Source organism: Phocoena sinus, chromosome 16 (genome assembly GCF_008692025.1).
Source record: "Phocoena sinus isolate mPhoSin1 chromosome 16, mPhoSin1.pri, whole genome shotgun sequence".
NCBI classification, from domain to species: Eukaryota; Metazoa; Chordata; class Mammalia; order Artiodactyla; family Phocoenidae; genus Phocoena; species Phocoena sinus.
In genome coordinates, this window is record NC_045778.1 from 37,446,800 (window position 1) to 37,470,108 (window position 23,309).

The following is a 23,309-nucleotide window of genomic DNA, read 5'->3' on the forward strand; positions in this document are numbered from 1 at the left end:
AAAAAAGAATAAAGAATTTCTGACTTGTTTTCTTATTTCTCAAAGTCTTTCTAATACAGTCTTGAAAGCCACACATTCTCCTTGGTTTGCCAAGTTCTTAGGGAGGCGTTGTGATTAAGAGATTTAATTGTGATTTTATTTTTTTATGAAAAGAACCAGTGTCAATCCACACTGAGAAATCCTCTGAGAAATCAGGCTGGCCAGGCCAGGTCAGCAGCCCCTCTGCCCAACTCAGAGGCTCAGTGACAAGGGGCGGCTTTATTCCGAGTGACCTGGGTTTTATTTCAGCATCACTATTTACTTGTGACCTCAGACAAATATTAAATTTCTCTGGGTCTCAATTCCCTCATATATAAAAATGACTCTAAGAATGTATGAGTCAGAATAAGCTAGGTTATGCTGCTGTAATAAACAAACCATCAAATCTTAGTCACTTAGAGCAGTAAAGGTTTGATTCATGCTCTCAGTGCACATCCAGTGTGGGTCAGCTGGAAGCTCTGCTCTGTGATCCCTGACTTCAACCCGCAGGCTGATGGAGCACTCACCATCCCACACCCTGTGGTCACTGTGGCCAATGGGGATAGAGATCTCTAGAGGGTTCAGCACCTGCAATTAAATGTCTGGATGTGTCTACAGTTACTACGGATATGGTATGCATTACTTCTGCTCACAACTTTTCGGTCAGAACAAATCACATGGTCCCACTCCACCAGAAATACGCACCCTATAAGCCTGTGGTGGGGTTAAACACAGAGTGCTTGGCACAGACCTTCAAACCCACCAGGCTCTGACAAAGCTCTTCAATGAAGAGTGGCCTCTGCCCACAGGGGTAGTTAAGACTTCCAACTTCTCGCTGAGAAGTACTTTAGGAAAAGGATTGTATCCTCAACAACACAGGTAGACACTGGGCCTCCCATTTCAAAATGATAAAAGGAAATTTGAAAATTCCAGTGAAGGAAAGCCTGGTTGAGAAACAGAAATCCAAAAGGACCAGGATTGGCAACAGTCTCTACCTTCGAGTTGTAGATGTAGAGTGTCCTAATACAGAAGTTGGGGAAAGGCTCAATATTTTGTAATAACCTATAATGGAGAAGAATCTAAAAATGTTATACATATGTATATGTATAACATATGAAACTAACACATTGTAAATCAACTATATATTAATAAATTTTTTTAAAATACTACAAGTACCACAGTGATGGCACTGACTATGTAGATGGGCTGTTGGAGAATCATGTTTGATTCAGACAGTTGGTAGTAGAGGCTGAGCACCCTCACTCTGCACTCTTGGTGGATGGATCTGTAACTTTCTGTAGAACCCGCCCTGCCACGGCATGGCTAAAGCAGAGTTGGGAAGACCACTTTTCAAAATTAAACTTTATTTTGAGATAATTATAGATTCACATACAGTTATATGAACTAACACAGATGATTCCCTGTACCCTTCACTCAGTTTGCCCACAATGGTAACATCTTACAAAACTAGTACAACATCACAACCAGGATATTGACGTTGATGAAATCCATCCCTCTTGTTCAGATTTCTTTTGTTTTATTTGTACTCATTTGTATGTGTATTTTAAGTTCTATAATACCTGAATTCTGTGATGTTGTGTAAGATTTGAGTGTTTACGAAAAGAAGAGCCACATTCGTTGCATAAATGAGGTTTCTCACCAGTGTGAATTCTCTGGTGATGAATGAGGTGTGTGTTCTGACTGAACACCTTCCCACATCTATTACATTTATACGGTTTCTCTCCAGTATGGATTCTCTGATGCTGAGTAAGAAATGATCGACATCGAAATGTTTTCCCACACTGCCCACATCCATATGGTTTCACTCTGGTATGAATTCTTTGATGTCGAACAAGGAATGAACTACGACTAAAAATTTTCCCACATTCCTCACATGTGTAGGGTCTCATATGAGTTATCTGATGCTGGGTAAAGGATAAGTTCTGATTAAAAGTTTTTCCACATTCACTACATTTCCAAGATATTTTCTGTGTAGAGAGGGTCGGACATTTACTTTGGTCTGAGATCTCATTGGTGTGTATGCTACTTGTCTCCCACTGATGTAGGCTGTCTTCTGTAGAAACCCTGAGATGTGTAACAAGACTTGAGATCAAAAGCAGGCTTCTCTCAAAATTATATTCTTGTCTAATCATTTCTGGAGGTGCTTCTTTGTGGATGAAAGTTATTCCCCCAAAACCTTCTTGGAAAAGGCATGGTCCAGGAACCTCTCTGGGAGGGTTTTCCTTCATGCTCTCACATACATATTTTTCTTCAAAGGTAGGATCCTGGTATTCATCCTCTTGGGATCTCTTTGATGCTATCTCTGGCAAATCAATTTCAGAGCCATCCTGCTCTGGAACAGACCTGTTCACCCAACCTGGACAAATCTCTCTTTCAATCTCTTTGTCTTCAGCTCCTTGCATATTCAACATTCACAAATCTTCTCTTTGCTTTGATTGTAGAAGACTTCAAGGTTGAAAAACTGGGAGCCCAAAAAAAAAAAAAAAAAAAAACTGGGAGCCCATGATGTCCTGGGGCTCCCCGCAGGGCGGCGACCACGATCCCGGAGGTACACGGAAACCCCACTGCTATTTTTACATTAATTTTGTCACTGCTACTGTACAGAAGTTTTAACTTTTTCAATATTGTCAACACTGTAATTCTTCTTTGTTATACTCTGTCTATTGCTGGCAGCCAGAGGAAGTTATTACTCCTCTGTATATCTGATAAAACTAGAATATATTTTCCACCAGTTTTCCTATGCCTTTTTATTTAATCAAGCTGTATGTAATTTTAGTAGATGATGACACTTTTGAATCTAAGTCATCTTTTCCATCTATCTTAGTTCGATCTATGAAATTGGGCTCCCTCCCCCACATTGAGACTGATTGCCATACGTCCCCCATTATATAGCACTGAGTGTTCCTTGGTTCACATTGTGGTCCTCCAGGTCTATTTCTTTTGTACACTTAATAACTCCAACCTTTAGCTTTTTCGTTTTTTTTGTTATGGTGGTGGCTATATGTCCTAATATCATAATGTTGGATCTGCCACTTCACTCTTCCTTTTTCTTAGATGTTCCCATCTTGTTTTTCTTTCATATAATTTTTAGAATTAGAACCCAAAAAGGAAAATGTTTTTAAAAGAATGTATAACCATTTGGAGTTGCATAGAAAGTACATAGAAAGATGACAAAACACATTACTCCCATGGCCTTTGAGCCAAGTCTCTCAGCAGATTCCCTCGAGGGAACTGGGGGCACTTTGAAAACCATGGAAACTCCTTCAACCAATGGAGAACCCAAAAGTGTCAACTGGAACAAGGCATCTGTCCCAGAAAGTGTGACCAGTGCACCAGCAAGACCGCACCCTGTCCTGGCTTATCTTGATGTAGGAGGTTGATTCTCAAATTCTTTCACCAGGCGAAGCCCCCTTTAAGTGCACACACATACACACAGAGCTTTATTCAACATAAACCCCAGAACTGAAGAGGGGTCACGACCACTATGCAAAATGAGTTTCAGAAGTGACAGGCATGATTTTTTTGAAGTTACTTCTTAACAACTGGGCCAGACACTCCATCCCAGGTCACCTTCTCAGGGCCCCACTGGCCTCTTTCCTTATTGTGGAGTATGTGGGTACATTCTTTGGACCAACATCTGAGGGCTCTTCCATGTGATCACAGTCAGAACGATGTCCAGGCAGAAACCCTCAGGTTCTGCCTTGGGAGACTGTCCCACTTTCTCTGTTCACCTAAAACAGTAAGCAGCTTTTACTGGGTCACCTTGCCATTTGGCCAACAGCCTTCCCTAAACAGAACAGTTCAGTTGCCTTCTTAATCCCACTGGACAGCAGGGGTTGTTTTAGCCTCATAAGAGAGAAATAGTAGGACTCATGACACGTGATGGAAAGACATGTGTGTTACACAAGTCTACGTGGACAGGCACATTCTAGGGGAAATGTAAAAATGCACCAGAAGTGGAATCAGATAGCAGCAGTGTGAATCTGCCCCTGCTAGCTGTATGATCTTGGCCAAATTAAATAAACCTTCCAAGCCCCGTTTAGAAAAGAGGAATAAGAATACTGCTCAAAGTTGAAATGAGGATTAAATTAAATCATTTATAGAAACTACCTATATACTATTACTGTCTCAATATCTAAAAGGACCCAATAAAATAATTTGTTATGCAGTTTTAAAGGATGCATGACTCCATCCATAAGCAAAGTCCTCTTATACCCTCCAAAACTTCTCCGTACTTCCAGGATGAAAGAGAGAAAATATACAACAGAGGCCCTTAACTTTGGGGGATTTGTTCTCCTAGAGAACTTGGAGAATGTTAAGAGCTGCTTTTTCCAAAAGAAGCAGCAAGTCAACATTCTAACTGTAGAGCTCCCCAGGTGCCTTGAAGCACATCTGTGGGCAGCTCCATGGAGCCCAGTCTGAGAGCTCACACCTTGATCAGCCACACGTAGGCCCGCCTTCTGTCAGCAGGGAAGGTAAGTGACTGTGACAGGACTCAGCCTAACTACGTCCCAAGCCGTCATCCATAGCTGAGGGCTATTCCATCCACCCTGGATCCTGACACCTTTGCCATAAACCAGTACTTCTCCTCATCCACCCCACACCCCATGTTAGGGCACCAGTCCTTTGTCTACATGGGGAAAAAAACGATGGCATTGAATGCGTTAAGAAGGTTGCATCATCTCACTGCAGTAATTTCCTCCTTTATGATTAAAAGTAGCTAACACTTTTTGAGTTATTACTACACGCCACACAGTGTGCTAAACACGTGAGCTGCGTTGTCATCTAACCCTCCCAGGCACAGCATGAGATGGATTTCGTTATCTCCACTTGGCAGTCAGTCAGCTGAGTCTTAGATGGTTTAACAGTCACTTGCTGCTGGTCATTTAGCTAGTGAGTGGTGAAGTCTGGCTTGGAGCCCTGCTCTCACTACTCTGCTCTCTGCCGCCTCCTCCCATGGCACTGTAGATCTCCTGGGACATTTCATAAGTACTAACACTTATAGGCCTTAATTACTGCCCTGTGGATCCCCAAAGCTTTGCTTATCCTATCATCTTTTAGCTCCCCAGCCCTGAGGAGCCCCCTCTGGGAAGATTGCCCTCCACATATAAGCTGCTCCCTGCTCGCTGCACACTTTCGTGAATCCGTAATGCCTCATTCCCAAAGTGGTCAGAGTGTCTGACTTCCCCATTAATGGCATACAGGGTCTTCAAAGCCTCCAGGTCATCTCCTCTATCAGCATGTTGCTTCCTATTTCAGATAAGAACCAGCCCTTTCGTCATATTTGAATTTCAAATATCCACCCACCTTATCAGCTTGCCTGCCACTGTCCTTTAAGAGTCCAGTTCAATCATTTGTGATGAAAATGTAGCTGGGACACAATGTAATGAAAGTGAACGAGAGTGTTTCAATTATACCTAAACCTTCACAGCCAGTGCCTTGGTAAGTTTCGATGTGTCTTGGAAATGTATTTATCTGAAAGTTTCTTGAACAGTGAGCATTTTTCAAGTATTGGAACTATCTATGTTGTAGGCACTTTAACAGAATGCTGCGTGGTTTACCAACTGGTCAAGAGTTTAACCCTTTCTACTTGAAGTCTGACGGGTTTTATTACACTTACTCCTCCCACGTCTTCATCAGTCTGATCTGACTCCAGCCTGGTCACCCAGTCCCAGCTTCTGGCAACACCTTGTGTCAACAGTTTGACTTTCTTGATCAAGAAAGAGCTCACTGTGTTAAGGCACAGGGGCTGTTGAGAAGGGCCACATTACGTGATACCAAGACTCTTCTCTGCAATACATTTAGCCCAAGGGCAGTCAGGAGCAGACAAAGTAGGAATCAGAACTTTACCAGCAACCCACCGAAAGAGAGAGGCCCGAGGAGAGATGGTGGGCCCAGCCACATGCAGGAGGCCGCAGAGGAGAGCACTGAGCAGGGGGGTCCATGGAGTGGGAGACCTGGGGTTGAATTCTGACTGTCACTTACTTATCTGTCACTTACTATATGACCCCGGGAAAGTCCTAAATGTGTCATCTGTAAAACGGGAATGACAATAACCCTATCTCATAGGGTCATTGCCATGGAACATGTACCGTGATAAGTGCCATGATGAGGCATGACCCAAAGAGGGAATGCAAGGGGAACATGGTGATGCGTATAGACCATCACCCAGCCAAAGTGGAGACACTGAGGCCCACTAGAAGAACTCAGCCCAGTCTCATTCCACCCAGACAGAGTGATACCCACCTGAGGGTGCCATCATCTGGGTCCTCAGCCTCCTCAAGTTCTTCCCACTCGCTGTCACTCTCACGGGACTCTTCTGGAGGCAAAGACTCTGAGAAAGTACCCCAAGAACAGAACTGCGGTAAAGGAATGGTCCCTGAATCTGCCTTCAAACATTCTCCACAGGGTAGCTGGTCTTCCAACGTAGAGCTGATAGTAGGATATGCTTCATCCTCCAAGGTGAGAGAAGGGGCTTCAGGTAGATGGCACATGTCACCTTCATCATCATCACAGAAACCCACGTGTCTTCCAGTATTGATCGGAAATTCCTCTCCCCACCTTCCCTTGCTTTCAGGATGCTTATCATGACACATCACAGGCAAGCCAGCCAGGCTTGAAACAGTTCTTGCCAGAGACTGCTCTGGGGTCAGGAGGTGAACAGTGAATACGGCATGCCCTTGACCTGGAGGAGCCCCTGATTTAATGGGAAGAGCGAGCAGTGAACAAATGTTAGAATCAGGTAGTAAGTGCTATGGTAGAGGCAGCACAGAGCCTTATGGGAGCAGGGGGAGCTCCTTACCGAGTCCAGAAGACAATGCGGGAACTTGCCAGAGGACATGGATCAAAAGCAGAGCTATGACCCAGTTTTAGTACTGACGCTTCCTATGGGAAGACAGTCAGACCTCAGGCAAGTTTATTAACTTCTCTAGAACCTCAGTTTTTTCATCTGAAAAATGGCAAGTTTAAGAAACTTATAGGAGCACTGAGATGCTTACATTAAATAATTCTGATACAGCCACCCATGGCTCCTGGTACAGGGTAAGTTCTCAGTAAATGGAAGATGTCATGATTACTACTATGATTACGTTTGCTATTTCGACAGAGGAATTAGATGGAAAGGGCCAAAGCAAGAGGCTGGGAACAGCTCAAGCAGGTGACCTTCAGAGCACTTTGCCCAAATATCAGGTCCTTTTCAGAGCACTGAAACAGTGTCTATTTGGAGAGGCAGCCAGCTGGAGTGACATTTACTCCCTGTGTGACATAGGAAACAGATGAACGGTGAAGCTCATTGGTCGGCAACGAAGACGCTGAAGCAACAGGGAAAGAATAAGCCTTCGAGGGGCTGCCGAAAGTCACTACACACGTTTTTGATTAGAAAGAGCAGTCCGTGAAGATGACAGAGAATTGGGCACAGTGCTTCCAACATGCAGACAGGGTACTCAGAAAATATCTGTCGAGAGTCTGGTTAGAGAAGATGAGTAGGAGAATCTAAAAGAAATGCACATAGGTTGAGCTTTGTACCAAATACATGGATCCTTGTTTATCAGCCTCCTTCCCCATCCCCAAATCAATAGGTTGGCTTCGTCAGTGCCCCTGCCCTCCGTTTCCCTTTCCTGCAATACATCTTTCCCTTAAAATCAGCGCTGGCACCTCCTTATAGCTACAAGCCCCCAAACACCCATGTAGCTGGCCCTCCTCCCCAGTAGGGCTGGAGTGTTGGTTCCAACCTGAGTTTGCTGTCAAAGAGACATCATTTCTGCTCATGAGAGATACAGAGTTCATGTAAATGGGCATTTCCTGTCAATATACACGCACATGTGTTTAAAAAGAAGACCGTATGCATAAAGACTAAAGAGGAATATTCACTTTAAGAAAACAATTTCTTAAAATTGCTAAGCTCTTTAAGGAAAAATTGATTTAACACCTTAAAGTATTTGACCAAATTGTGCAGAAAATGTGTTTTCTTATAAACATAGGGAGGGAATGCCATGGCAGTTTTGTCAAAGGACAGGAAATCCAGCTGGTGCCCAGGCCCACCCTGCCGCTGCTCCCCCGCCCCCCAGCAGCAACCCTCTCCTTCCCTCGCTGCGGAGAGGCAGGTGGCAACACTGCAGCGCCTGGCTGTCCATGCCTCACCTCCCGCTTCCGTGCTCCTCCAACCTTTGTAATAAGCTCATGCTCTCCAGGTTGGATTTGGGGCTCCGGCTACTAGCCCTGCCCGGAAAGAGACCCAGGGAGGCCGTCAGCCTGAGAGGCAAGAGGCAAGGCCGTTGGGTGTCCAGAGGGGGCTCAGTGGTCTCCAGGGTGGCATCTTGGCCATTATCTCAGGGAGAATAACTGCCCTTCCAACCACCCTTCCACCCAGGCCACCAGGCTGCTCTTGGAGCTCTGACCTGGAGTTTGCTTGTGGGCATGGAGAAAAGGATGTGAGGCAAGAAGAGGTCCAGAAAGGCCCAAGACAGCCCGCCAGGCAGAGCCTATTTCACGGAAGGGGTGAGACTTGGAGATTTGGAGAATTTGATAAGATGTTTTGGCGTGCGGACACGCCAGGTAGAGAGTGAGAGCCCTTCCCCCAGGGCTCAAGGCCAGCTCAGGACCTGGGGATGATGCAGTAGGGCTCCATCTAGAACCTGAAGGAATCAGAGTGCTCCGAGCTCTCTGTTTACCCTTGGAAACATTTTATGACCTCAGCTCCTCCCTGCCCTCATTCTCTCCCTCCCAAGCTGTCTGACAAAAGGAGCCTCCTGTAGACAGATGGTACTTAGAGGAGAATCTGGAGACCCCACCTGGGTCTCCTCAGGTGTGCCCAGCTGCCTCCTCCACACAAGCTGGCAGGGCCCTGGCACTAGGCCTCCCACCAGATCCTGCAATTCTTCAGTGACTGCTTTTAAGGAAAGGAATCCCGGTTCAGCTCTGAGGTCAGTGAAGCCTCTGCTTGCTACAGGGTATTTACTGAGAATGGAAGACACCATGCCCAACGTCCCAGGAGAGATGTTCCTTAGAAACTTGAGCCACGAAAATCACATTCACCTTTGAGGAAGACAAGTCAAATGAGTAGACGGCATTTCAGGCCTGAAATACCGGGTATCGTAATTGCCCTATTTACTGCAGGTAAGCTCACAACAAGGTCGGGTTTTGTGTCTCTTCACGTGAGGCTCAGCCTTCCCCAGCTCTCCAGCACCAGGCCCGCCCCACATCCCCATTAGCCTGGTGAGTGCCACTGGGACTTCCTGCCGGTGCCAAGTTTAACATCTGGGGGGTTGTGTTTGCAGTGTTTCTAAGACATCAAGTAGAGATGTTCAGTGGATCGCTGGGGGTGAAGTTCAGTTGATAAACCTGAGCTGGAGTTCAGTATTTAGGGGTCGTGAGAGTGGGTGTGTATGAGGGTGTCCCCAGGGAGCCTGTCAGCTTGCGGAGAGAACCCAGCTGAAGGCAGCGCCCAGCCCCAGGCTGCCATGGGCTCTGCTCTGCTGGGTTAGACCACTGCCGCTCCTGGCCAGGCATCTGCCCCACTCACTCCTCTCAGTCACACTTTGGCTGCAGAGCAGGCCTTCACAGGGGTCCCCTGTGTCCTCCCATTTGACCGACAGCCCTGCTCACCTACCAGCTCATTCAACCCTTGGCCAGCTACTCTGAGGTCCCACCTGGCATGGCAGCTGCAGTTAAGTTAGACCCTTAATCTCCTAAGCATCCTTTGCTATTCCAGGAACACTGCCCTCCCCAGAACATATACAGTAACTTTAGGTTCATTTCAAGGACCTGGTTTCATTTTGCATTCTTAAATAACCGTGAAGACTTATATCCTCACTTTCTCTAAATGATACTTGCTGAAAATAGATGCATTTTAATTACAGGAATATAAGTATATATGCTAGGGGAGAGAGACAGAGACAGAGATAAAGGAAGGAAGGAAGGGAAGGGAAGAGAAATAACCTTAAACACTCTGCAACAACCAACTTCTCAGTCAATGAGTTTAAGCCCTGAATTGAACGTGAGTGGGAAACTTGAATCTGCCATCCCTTCATTCCTATGAGGCTAGCATTTAAAGGTAAGCATTTTGCAGTCAGCATGGCCCATAAATGCATGTCACCAGACTTCATCTGAGGCTCAACCAAAGAAAAAGTAATCTCCTCCCACACCAAGGGAGAAAAACAGCACATCTCCCAAAGTGATGTTCAGGGTAACGTGACTTGATATGATTTTACCTTATGCCCTACTTTAGAAACTAACCTTGCATAAGATGCAACTCCAGCCAAGTACCAAGTCCTCTCTCTGGAAGATACACAATTCCAGTGTTCCTCCATGAAAATGTACTGTACTGCTTTATTACCTGTTTTACAAAGATCTACTGCCGTATGGTAGCAGTATGTGTACAGTATGGTAAAAGAAGAGAACGGGGAAAGAAGAGTAAAACTTCGTCTTCTCCATGAACACTCCGGGTTTGCTGGGGTGCCGGCAGCCACTAGACTAGGAAGTAACCACCTGGTAGATGGTAAGATCTGCCAGTTCAGTGGGAATTTTAATTGATTGGGACTTGTTTTTAGCTGAAAATGGCTCAGGAAAGGGAAGGAAAACTGACTTGAGCTCCTGCTGCATGCCAGGCTCTGGACTAGTGCTCTGCATGTGTTATTTCTTTTGAAGGGCACAGCACTCTGTGGAGTTGCCAGGGTCTTCATTTACATTTGAGAAGCCTCAAGCTCAGGAAAGACAACTCTCCAGACACACTAGTAAGTGGTAGAGCTGAAGCCAGGGCTGTATGATCAAGAAGTCAGTACTCTTTTTGATCTAAACTGCAGAAAGAAAACTTCACTCAGGGAGGCCAGAAACAAGAGGCAGTTACCTGGGGCAGCCACCTCAGAACTGAGCTGTGGGTATTCCAGGGAGAACCACAAAGAACCACAAACCCAATTTGGAATCCTAATTCTGACCCTACCCAGGAGCTGGGGGAACTGTGTCCAGGGATTGCTGAGCCTGTGCCATGCTTTTCCTCCTGTAGGGGGCAGTCACTAACTATGTGTGCTTTACGGGCAAGCAGACGTCCCACTGGAGGAGAAGCTAGTATGGTTTGAGTCCTTCTTTGTAGAGAAAGAAAGGTTCCTGAATGGAAGAGAGAAAACGCAGTACAAGTGAAACACAGTAAAAGGAAATGTGAAGAGGCAGAGCGCTGCCATCACCAGGGCTGTGGGAGGTAAGTACAAGGGGGAGGAGTTGGTGATGGAGGGAGTCAGGGCAGAGAATAGCAAGGCTGCCCCCCTGTAACTCCGTGGACCACATGGCCTGGGTAGCAAGCATGGGGTAACAACCAAGACGGAATGATGATCTGGGGCTCCACCAGAATGTTCTGAAGAAGCTCTTAGTATAATTCTAGGAAGGGGCAGCCCCCTGTAAGGATGGCAGATTTTGGATATCTGGTATACCCTTGCAAGGAGGAATGCTAAGTCAAATTTAATTTGATTCAGAAATATAAAATGATGTGATGTTTCTTATTTTTTTAAAAAACAGGAGGAAAACATATCAGGATTTATGAGTAGAAGATAGAGAAAGGCAATTTTCACGTCAGTATAAAGAAGAACTTCCTGATCAACAGCTACACGATGATAAAATGGGCCACCTCAAGAGGCAGCAACTTCCGCCTCCCTGGAGATATTCAAGTAAAAGCAGGCCGCCTACTTCAGGGGTGTCACAGAGCAGATTCCAGCATGGGATATGAAGTTAGATGAGACCATTTTTATATGGAACAACCCTGAATTTCTGTGAGTCCGTGAATGAGACAGTGACAACATACAGTAATAATTAGTTTAAATACTATTATTAATAAGTAATGACTATATTATATTAAAGGCACATGGCAAGTCAAACTCCAGGCTTATACATAATCCTAGAGTCACTTTGTAATACAGTCCATCGCCCCAAACTATCTATCAGTAAAACCTTTAAAAATCCAAAAGAGTGGCCCCAGGTCTACAGGGAAATACTGCTCCTTTTATATTTCCTATAAGATTATACGAATAGTTGTCCTTGGATAAATCTCTGTAGGTTGTTTCCTTTATCATTTGATCAAGTATATCAATTACTGCCTAGAATGCAAATGTAAGGAACGGCACATACACACGTGCTTACGCATTTTCAAACAATGAAAAGGAATACCACTGATGGACGTGCCTGCCCACCCTGTTCTACTCCGCAGAGTAGTTGGATTTGGTTTGGTTTAGTTACTTTAAAAATGGTATCTGGATGCTTCTAGGAAACATATGTCTGGCTCCTGTCCGTCACGGATCTCACCCTGCCTAATTGCATTACCCCAGCCGCTTCATAGTTCATGTCACCTGCTAGTCCCTATAGATTTGCCCTTGTCAGTCTTCTAGGATGACCAACAATTAAGAGCTATTTAATATCAGTGGGTTTATACCGTGTCAAACACAAACCATTGTTCCTCGCTTGTCTGCTTTGTGCCCATGCATCTAGTTAGCACACTCTTAGAAGCAATGTCTCGCCCTCTCTCAGTATTTGTACCCCTCTCTCTTCTCCTAACAGGTTTCTAAGTACCCTGGCTATGTGTAAAAATACTCATCAAACTGAATGAAAGAGTTTGTTTTCCATCAGAACGGGACCGAGAGGTGGAAATACTCAGGGCTGGATGAGCACAAAAATGCAGACTATGTTGAAAAACAAATGGCTATTAAAATGAATGTTTCAGTCTGGTCTTGAAGATGTAGATTTGTTTTTTTTCTTAAGCTGGTGTTGATTATAAAGCATTATATTTGCAATAGAAATCATGTACACAAGGGAACCTCTTTCTTACCATGGTGCTTCAAGAGGCCATGAGGGATGCAGGACAAAGGTCTGTATGTGGGGAAGAAACCCCAAGGCCTGCCATCTGTAGTCTCCAAGGGTACTGGAGGACCTCTGGGTGGGGGTTGCTTTCCCAAAAGCTCACAAGTTGTGGTTACAGCAGCTCCAGATTGCATGCTTCTCTTGTTTCTTCCTCCCCTACAATGCCCAGAACAGTCCTGGCCCAGCAAGCCTCTGAGCATAGTTATTAATTGCTTGATTGTAATTTCTAGCAATGATACGCACACAATTTATAACAAGTCTGCAAAGGGGTGATCCTTACCTTTCAAGTCTCCTGATGTCACAAACTGAATAGCAGTTTTGCCTCATATCGTTTTCCAAAGAGGTAGCCAATGTCGATGCATCCATTTCTTGGTGAAGTCTGAATAAATGAGGGTAGGAATCCCGAGGACGAGTCAAGGAAGTGGCCCAGGGTCTCTCTGTGTCTTGGTCCCATTGTGCCTCTCTGGTGGCCTGTTGGAAAGACTCTGGCCTGAGACCCAGGCCTTCCCCTGCATCTGCGGAGGCACTGTCCCTCTGGCTGTCCTCTTGATCTAGGCTGGGGCTCTGCTCTGAGTCAGTGCCTGTTGCCCTGGTGAATTCTTTGTCTGCTGAGAGCACAGGTGTCTATTGAAAGAAATGCTAAGGATTACTGGATCCACGGTGCACACTGAACAAAACCTAAATATTACTTTGGTACCAAAGTCGGTACCAATCCACCCCTTTTCTCTGTTCTTCAAATGAGCGTCTGTACTCACTATTTCTGTGTCCCCTCCTTCTCATTTGTACCCACTCCAACCAGGCTTCTGTCTCCATCATTCCACTGAAGGAGCTCTGATTAGGATCTCTAGTGACCTACATCCTTCTAAAGCCAAAGGATAATTCTCTGTCCTCATCTCACTCTAACTCAGCAACATTCAGCATAACTGGTCCCTCCTCCTTCTTGAGAATGTCCCTTACGAATTTACTCTACTTAAACGTTGAGTTTACCCTGAACTCTGCCCTTACCTGGACCACTTCCCAGGCCCCTTCTCAGTCTCATGTGCTGTCTCATTTCTTTGGACCAGACCGCTCAGTGTTGGGGTGTCACATGGCTCACTTCTCAGCCCTCTTCTTGACTTTTTCTGTACTCCTTCCCACAGTGATCTGATCCAATTTATGGCTTTCAGTGGCATTATTTGCTGACAATTCCAAGTTCGCTTTTTCCAGCCCTGACCTCACACAAGTTCTCCACAAACAACTACCTGACAGACATCTCCATCGAATGCTCCACAAACATTTAAGTTTACACGCTATCAAGAGCTACTTCTTCTCCCCCATGTACTTTAAACTTCTCCCTCCAAGCACATCCTATCATGGTAAGTGGTGCCACCATTCATCCAAGTTGATCAAGCCAAACTCTACTCTCTGTCCACACACCCATATCTAATCCAAAAGTCATCCTCCCAGGCTCTACCTCCCAGTCACATCCCAAATCTGACCACTTACCAGCTATTTGGCTACAGCCTGAGTCTAAGCCACATATCTCACCTGAATCGCTGCCAACTTACCTGCTCTACTCCATCTCCACCAGCAACCTAAGTGACCTCTCTAAAGTACAGACCACATGAGGCCACATTCCTGATTCACCCTTCACCCTCCCATCCCTCCCAGCCCAGTGGCTTCCTGTTGCAGCCAGGATGGAATCGGCACATTACCAAGACCTACAAGGTCACACATGGTGCAGTCCCTGACTCCCTCTACAACTCCTCCCATTCCACACTCCCCTTCATTAGCTACTGTCCAGGCACAACCATTATCTTTGTGTCCTTCAAACCTCCAGGTCATTCCTGTCTCAGAGGCTTTGCATATGCTATTCCTTCTGCCTGGAATGACCTTATTCCAGATGTTTGTACAGCCGCCTCCTTCTCATAACTACTTTATTCTAGTTCTGAACTAAATACTCTCTTCCTTGGTCTTCAATCTGACCTCTGGAGCCACATGAATGAATGAAAATTCTTCTTGCACTTGGTCCTCAGGTATGAGGAGAGAGGAAGCATGCCCACCATTCCTCACCCCAAGCCCTTCCCACTAGATGCATCTGGGCTCTCCCTGGGGGAGCTCTTCTCCAGGACAGAAGGACAACTCTTTCCCTGGCATTACCAGATATCTCACAAAAACACTGGGTACCAGCCCCTTGGCCTGATCTTTGTGCGTATGAAGCTTGACCCTCCCCTGCCCTGTTTATTTGCTTAACACAATTGCTGTCATCTACCTTCTTTTCCAAATTGGCAACTGGAAACTTTCAGATTTCCTTCCCATAGCTCTTTTCTCACCAAAGTTGGTATCAAATGACCTCTTGGAGTCCAAGCATCAAGAGGATCTGGGTCACCAAGTCCCTGTGCTGTGTCTGGTGACTGTCGCCCTCAGTGATGATAAGTGATTGATTTTCTTATCCACATCTCAGATGAGGAGTCATGAGACCTAGAGAAGTCAGGCAAGTGCCCGAGGTCCTTGCAGCAAACAGAGCAGGTGCAGGTGATTCCAGGCTGCTCACACCGATCCCCCTCCACAGCTGAGGCCATCAGTCCCCAGCTGCCAGGACTGCTGGCTGCTGGCAGCTTACAGCTATCCCCTCCACAGGAATTGTGCTCAGCTCAAGGGAACTGCCTCGGCCAAAGTTAGGCCCCCTCCCTTGGGGCAGCTCTTACTCCAGCGCTGGTTGATGGAGAGAACAAAGGTACAGGCTCTTTTGTCCCAATTCGGGACAGCTCTGTGGGGCCATCCCAGCTTCAGAGCCCCCTGTGAGGTCAGCCGAGGCCCCTGTTGCAGCTGCAACACATTTACTTCCCCTTCTGCCCAGCTGTGCTTCTTGCACCCTCACAAGGGGGTTCCCAAGAGCCGGCCCCATAAACTTCCTGCACTCCAATCTCTACCACAGAGTCTGTGCCCAAGGATTCAACAGGTGGTATTGTGATGGTGAACGCTATGTGTCAACTTGGCTAGGCCACAGTACCCAGATATTTGGTCAAACACGAATCTAGATGTTTCTGTAAAGGTATTTTTTAGAGAGTAGCATGTAAATCAGTAGACTTTGAGTGAAGCAAATCACCTTCTGTAATGTTGGTGAGCTTCGTTCAATCAGTTGAAGGCCTTAAGAGAAAAAAGACTGAGCTCCCCAAGAAAGAATGAATCCTGCCTCCAGACTGCCTTAGGACTCGCCCTGCAACATCAGCTCCCCACTGGGTTTCCAGCCAGCCAGCCTGCTCTGCAGAATTTAGACTGGCCGGGCACCATGATCACGTGAGCCAATTCCTTAAAATCTCTCTCTGTCTCTCTGTCTCTACACACACACACACACACACACACACACACACACACACACACACACACATATCCTATTGGTTCTATTTCTCTGGAGGACCTAATACAGGCATCAATGTAAGAATTCTGAACTGTCCTGATTCCAATGCTTCCCTTCTTTGCACTAGACCATACATGGCTAATTCATGTTTTAGAAGGGTGGATATATACCCTTCTTTTTTTTCTCTCCATTTCATTCCTCAGAATGGAAATTCTTACCTTCCCTTCATTTGGTTTTCCATCTACTCCCGTTGCTCCTGGTTTCCCCTCTCTGGAGCTTGGACTGTCAGAGAACCTAGTTCTAGAAGTTTCACAGCCAAGATCTAAACATGTAACCATCTACAAGAAGAGCCAAATATTGGGAGAGGCAGAAGCAGGGAGAGGAAGGGGAAGGCAGAGGTAGGACCTCATGAACCTGTCACAGACTAATTGAGGTTCAGGGGCCAGCTACTCTCCTGCCCCAATGAAAGTAGATGGCATTGAACACTACAAAAGCAAGGTTGGGCTTCTCAGGACCCACCAGACAAGAAAAAGAGTGCCTGAACCTGAGGCATGTGGGGAGAGCAGAGGGCACTGCCCCTTACCTGCCAGCCCTGATCCATCTCAGGCAGCACACCTGGCAGGGGTCGGCAAAGCAGGAGCGTGACTTCCTGTGAGGCTCCTCGCAGTAAATGCAGCACCTCCTATCAGAAACCAAACTCCATGGTTAGTTGTAGGGCTGTGGAGGGTCCTCCTCTATGCTCTCCACTATCTCCCGGGCCCCTCCCACCCCCCACCTTGATCTGTTTCTTGGCTCCAGAGAACTTTGGAGGACACCGCTGACTTCCCAAAATGCATGGATCCAAGGCCAGTGGCCTGTGGTTCCCACAAAGATGATGCACCGATACTGAGCTGGAAGTGGCCAAGGTCTGCTTGGGGCCTTTTGATGGCAGCATCTGCCAATACTGATGCCTTTTCTTCAGCGAGAGAGTGAATCAAGCACATGACTGTTACCATCTCAACCTCCTTTCCCTGTCTACCCACCCCCACCTCAGGGGCCACCGGTCACGTATATGCCACCACCCCAATCTCTAAAGCCTGACCCTCAGCCCTGAGCTTCCGCCCAGGGTCAGCTCAGAACCTCTCACCTGTGAAACTGCAGTGACTTCCTCTCTGCTCCTGGCCTCCTGCACTGTCACCCACGTCCCTTCCTCCACATCACTAACACGCAGTCATTCCCAAATATGGATATAACCAGGTTCTTCTCCTGCTGAACCCTCTCTCTGGCTCACCTCACTCAACATAAGCACAGCACCCAGAACCTGTTCTTACCTGCCACTGCCTCTCGCCCTGCTCTCTCTCCCATCTGCTCCTCCCTGCACCCACTTCCTAAGCGCCCACCATGCTGAACCTCTTGCTCCAAGCCACCCTCTCAAAGCCCAGGGCATGAGGTTGCCTGAATAGCTCTTATTACCTATCTACACCATGATGTCTCAACCTCTCAGCACTATCGACATTTTAGGCTGGATAACTCTGTTGTCAGAGCTGTCCTGTGCACCGCAGGACGTTGAGCAACATCTCTGGTCTCTACCCACTAGATGCCAGTAGCGTCCATTAGTTGTGAAAAACATAAATGTCTCTGGTCTTCACCAAATGTCCCAAGAGGCAAATTCACCCCTACCTGGAACCACTGATCTGGATTGATCTGGATACTACTCAGTACCCCCAGCTGCAATGGACTGCCATAGAATGGGCTCCTTCCCCCTTCCCTGGTGCAAACACTGGAGCAGGGCCTTTTATCTCTCATGGCACTTATTTCCCGCAGTGAGAATTGTTCTCTTGTCTATCCCACTACCCCCGTGAGCTCTGGGACCAGACCGTATGAACTGTCCGCCTCTCTGTCTTCAGTTCCTCACACAGTTGCTGGCCCAGCAGCGGTTCTCAGAGGATGATCCTGGATCAGATGAAGGATGCAGGATGGATGAAGGTATCCCCACCCTAACGCTGCTCTGAGGATTCTCCACCCCTCCCCATCCCACCTAGAGCCACTCTCCACCTTCGTCTGCCTTGCTCTGTGCCCTGGAGGTAGACCTGCGTGGGCTGCAGAGAGGCTTCCTGCTGGGCTCAGCCAATGCGAGGGTGAACAGGGATCAGAGCCGAGGCGGGGAGGGAGGTCCAGGTTTGCTTTCCTGCATCCCTCCCCGTGGGGTGGTCACAGGACGACTATATCCCTGCTCCACCTAGCTCACTCAGCTTCTAGGATTTGGTAACTGCTCCTACCCATCTCCCTTTGGACTTCGGGGGTAGGGAGGGTGAATGACTGCGCCCACTGTTCCCAGCCCCAGGGCTCTATACTCTCCCTTGAGTTTCCCAACAATCTCCGCACCTTTATTAAACTTTCTCAGATGGCCCAATTTCTGCCAGGACCCTGGCTGATATGTACAATATTTCACTGAGATTTTATGCTATAAGATTAAGAAATGTCCACTTTTTACTTTCCTTTTTATTACATTTTTGATCATACACACGACAACCAATGCAACACTACACGTCAAAGCCGTAAATTTAGTAGAGAAATGGGAAGGAGGGCAGGAAGGGACCCAAGGTAGCCCATTGAGCCCTCACCCCCACCTCTGGGAGTGTGTGTTAGGAGACCTTTAGCCAGCACAGAAGCCAGGGTTTTATCTTCGATTTCATTACGAACCTACTGAGAAGCAAGGCTTACTCAAGGTCAGATACTTAAGAATTGAGATGGAAATTTTAATATGAGGATGTTCTGCCAATTTCTCTCTTTATGTGATCCAAATCCAGGCTCCACGTGTGATTTCCGGGAGCCCAGAGTATTCCCCATGGTGGGTGGCCCTGAAAGGAGCACGGCTGACCTCAGCCTGCACACAGTACTGCATCCCTCATGGCCTCCCACCTGGAAGTCGAGGCCTTCCGTGGGCCTTCCGTTCACAGCCAGGATAATGTCACCAGCTGCGATGGCCCCATTCTCTTCTGCCGGCTGCCCCGGGAAGAGCCGCTTAATCCTCACAAGATCGTTCTTGAGATGGCCGCAGCGTTCACTCTCCATCTGCACGAAACTGAATCCCAAACCACTGGCGTTCTTTTTTAGCTTGACTTCAAACCTGGGACCTGTATCGTGGGATGTGAATGAGATCCATCCTTCAGTAGATTACAAATGAAATTGGCCAGCCTCAAAATGCAAATTGTCAAGTAAATGAATTATTCCTGTTTTACATTAAAAGATTTCATTTTGCTCATTTTTATGACAGAGTCCATTATACCTGCTATAGGTCAGTGTCATCCAAAGGAAATACGTGAACTGCACATGCAAACCACATACATAATGTCAACGTTTTCAAATAGCTACATTTTACAAAATAGGAGGAAAAAGGTAAAATAATCATATTTCATTTAACCCAACATATCTAAAATATTACCATTTCAACATGTAACAACACGAAAAAATTATTAATGAGGTACTTTACATTCTTCTTATGAACTAAGTCTTTAAGACTCGAGTATATATTTTATCAGTTTGGAGTGGTCACACTTCAAGTACTCAATAGCCACATGGGCAAGTGGCTACCATATTGGACAGAGCAATTATAGACAATCAACAAAGTTTATATGTAAAGATATAACTCAGAGACGTACACAATAGGCCCAAATCATTCAGTAAAACTTGAATCACATATATTCCTATTACCCTTTTAGAACCACAGTCATTTTTTAGTATACTTGAAAAAAAATTTTTGCATAATTAGACCATGGAGATAATCATGGCCAACTCCATGAAAATGTTTTAGCTGCCATTTTGTTCAGCCCTGTGTAGTGACCGTAAGACAAAACAGCTGCTTCTGGGCACCCAAGATGGACACAGCCCAAAGAACTTATATAGTCTGGCGGCCAGAGGCCTCTGGGCCTCCCCTACTCTGCTTTCACCACCTCAGTTGGCAATCAATCAATAGAGGGACAGAGCACTGATTTATAGACTATGATTTGGGGCAAGAATGAAAGTGTCTGAAGCAGTTAGGTTCAGGTATGTCGTATGACCAGTTTCACCATCACCATCGTCTGACCCCTTTAGCTCATTCTGTATTCAATTTCTCAAAGGCCCTCGCTGGAGTGAGCTGAGGAGCAATGAAAGAAGAAACAGACTTATTTTATGCACATGCTTTTCCCCCTCCACCCAACCCCATTGCTCACTATGGTTACCTTGCATTCAACCTGATCAAACGCGTTCAGGAAAATCTCTATAAAGGGGTTGACAAGCAGCTAAGCTGCAAATCATGACATACTAAGGAAATAAATGTTCTCCTAGCAGGAAACAAAATCTCAGGGAAGTGCAGAGAGGCAACCCATCAGATGATGTGTAATACTTCCCCTGTAAACTGATCATGGGTTTGCTTTTTGATGTTAGTAACTAGGCTAGGTGTCTGAGCGCCTTCCTCTCCCCACCCGCCTCATCTTTACTCAGATTTTTGTTACAAGTGTCTCGGCTGAAACGTGGACCCTTTGTCAGCAAAGGCATGATCCTTTCATTCCAATTTCAACCCCGAATACTTATTTAGACACAAACATTCCAGCAGCTGATCAGAAATCCTCAGAAGGCTTGGGGGCAGAATTATGCCCGGTCATCATTTTGGGGACAATGCATTTTTTTTATAGGAACATGTTCCATTAGATTGGCTTCCATTGCATCAGAAAGCGGCCGCCTGATGACCACCGCTGCTCACTCTCTTTTGAGAACCCAGAGGGAGGCTTCCTGCTTTCCCTTTGGAGTTGACAATTCAAAAGCAGCACAGGACGACATGACAATAGTAACACTCAATCCTCTCTCCTCTCACCATATGTCGCTGAGACACTGCTCGCAGGCCTTCCAGGCAAGACTGTTGCCAAGGAAACAGCCGTGCATTCATCTCCCATCCTGTCATTAGCAGAAGGACACTGCTGCGCAGTCCTGGGGCCTCTTCTCTCTAAGACCAGTCTTGCAACCTAGAAGGATGGGTGGACGAACTCAATTTACACCTCATGTGGCAACCAGGAGTCTCTCCCTCCACTCGGCAAATGCTTCGTAATTTTCTGATACATCCAGTAGCTGCTTCATTTGAATCTCAAATCAAAATCTCCAATCTAGCTTATCTGTTAGAATCCAGAGCCATATTTCCAACTGTCTGTTGGACAAATGCTCCTGGAAGTAACACATGTACTTCCATCTCAGTGTATTCAAGGCCAAATTCATCTTCTTCCTCTCACTCACCCTCACTTCCCCCTCCTCATTTTGCCTAAAACATTCCTTCTCTTGCCTTTGCTCTCTCAGAACACTGACCTATCCCTCAACTAACCTCCCAGGGGCCACACTTGCAGTGGACCAGCTCTCCCCCTTCTGCCCTCCAAATACCCAACTGCCTTCCAAGGCTTGCATGTTCTCCATCAGAAACATCTCCCTCAGTGCTCCCCTCTCCTCCATTCCCTCTCCTGCTGCCAGTGGCCAGCTGGACTGGGGCAAGTGCCCTCTAACTTGACTTCCTGGACCCTATCTCCTCCTCCTTCAGTCCCCTCCCCTCAAGGTTACCTGTGGATTGAAATAAGACACAAGCTGAACATGCAACACTCTTGATTAAAAATCTCCAGTGTTTTCCATCACCTAAAATCCAAAGCCCCAGCACAGTATCCCAGGCCTATGTCAATCTGGCCTCCCCTTTTCTTTCTGGTTCAATTTCCCTTTCCTCTTCCCCACACACTGTATACTCCCATTACCCAGAGCATGACCCAGTAGCTAGACATCGCCTGGAAGCTTTGGAGAAATTCTGAGCTTCCACTCGGGGCACTTGACCTTGCCAACATCCTCCTGCAGCAATGGTCATTCAGCACCATTGCTGTGACCCCAGAGTGACAGTTCCTACCTGTCATCACCACCAGTATACTGGCCAAATACATTCTCTAAGCATGTCCGTCAGCAAAGTTCTGAAGAATAGAGAATACTACTAAATTATGACTTTGTTCTCAAGATATGTCAACCAAGGTCGCCAAGACAAGTAAATCTCACCACAAAATAGAAGAATGGTTTGGGAAAGGAAGCAAAAGGGGGCCCTTCCACCCCTCTGTTTGCCAGAGGGGTCCCTAGGAGCCCTTTGCATCTCTGATGGTTGCCCAGTTGCCAAGAGGGAGACCCCAGCTCTGTGGCTTAGGCCACCATCGCAAGTAAAGGTTCCCACCCTCAGGCGGAGGATGGGACAGAGTGTAGTGACATCCAGATGCTGCCTGGGCACTGCACAGAATGAGGACCGAAGGGTAAATGCTCTTGGCACCTTGAATTTCTACCTCTTTGTAATAAAAGCACCCCTAGGACAGTGTAGCCTGTAATTACACAGGTTGACGGGAACGGCATGAACTTGGGTGGGGGTGGGTGTCAGCACGTGCCAAAGCAGGTGCTGAGAGGCCCTGAGAGCAGACGGAGGCGTTGGTCAGTTACAGCAGGAGCAGAGGGTGTGAGGGGGCGGCCTGGCAGGAGAAGTCACTTCACTCAGTCAGCTGAGTACAGCTGTCTGACTCCAGAATCTAGGCAAGAGACAGCAAGCTTTTCAAGGCTCCTTAGAGGAGGTGAGCTTCACTGCCTGGGAACATCTGCTTGCTTCCTGCTGACTTTCACACCTCCAAAGAAAAGTACTGGTAAAAGGAAGATGCGAAAGGAGAAAAACAGACACAACAGAAAGTCTCGTTGGTTTCCTGCCTACCCCCTCCCACCCAGAGGCAACCACAGCTTCTGATGTTGTCGAGGAAAACTCTGGGGGGAAGGAAAGCTCCCCAGTAACCAGTAATGGTGCACTCACCTGCCCAGAGCCCTTGAGGCACTGCACGGCCTGCTTGTGGGTGAGGCCACACAGATTCACTCCATCCACCTGCAAGAGCCGGTCACCTGGGAGGGGGACAGATGTCATGTCCCCGAGCTCCTGGGGCTGCAGGAAGGACTATTCTGCGAGGCCCCTGCCCAGCACCCCTCCACACAGCCTCAAGGAGGGGTAGGGAGCTGAGCTGGGGGGATCCCCGCCCGGGCCCTGCCAGCCTCCCCTGTGAGCACCTGCACAGATCAGCGGTCTAGAAAC

General features: G+C 46.9%; 2 protein-coding genes across 2 annotated transcripts; both read right to left on the reverse strand.

Moving 5' to 3' along the window:
- Positions 1-1,582: 1,582 nt before the first annotated feature.
- Positions 1,583-2,450, reverse strand: LOC116741291 (zinc finger protein 502-like). Its single transcript, XM_032607583.1, is given in 2 exon segments — positions 1,583-1,816; positions 1,818-2,450. Coding segments are annotated over 2 exon segments (867 nt in total).
- A 5,031-nt stretch (positions 2,451-7,481) lies between these two features.
- Positions 7,482-23,241, reverse strand: LOC116741703 (putative protein FRMPD2-like). Its single transcript, XM_032608648.1, has 6 exons — positions 23,037-23,241; positions 21,051-21,198; positions 19,118-19,332; positions 16,800-16,898; positions 13,157-13,500; positions 7,482-7,530 (listed from the first exon to the last, which is right to left on the reverse strand). The coding sequence occupies exons 1-6, from the start codon at positions 23,142-23,144 to the stop codon at positions 7,482-7,484; spliced, it is 963 nt and encodes a 320-aa protein (XP_032464539.1). The 5' UTR covers positions 23,145-23,241.
- Between the last annotated feature and the right edge of the window lie 68 nt (positions 23,242-23,309).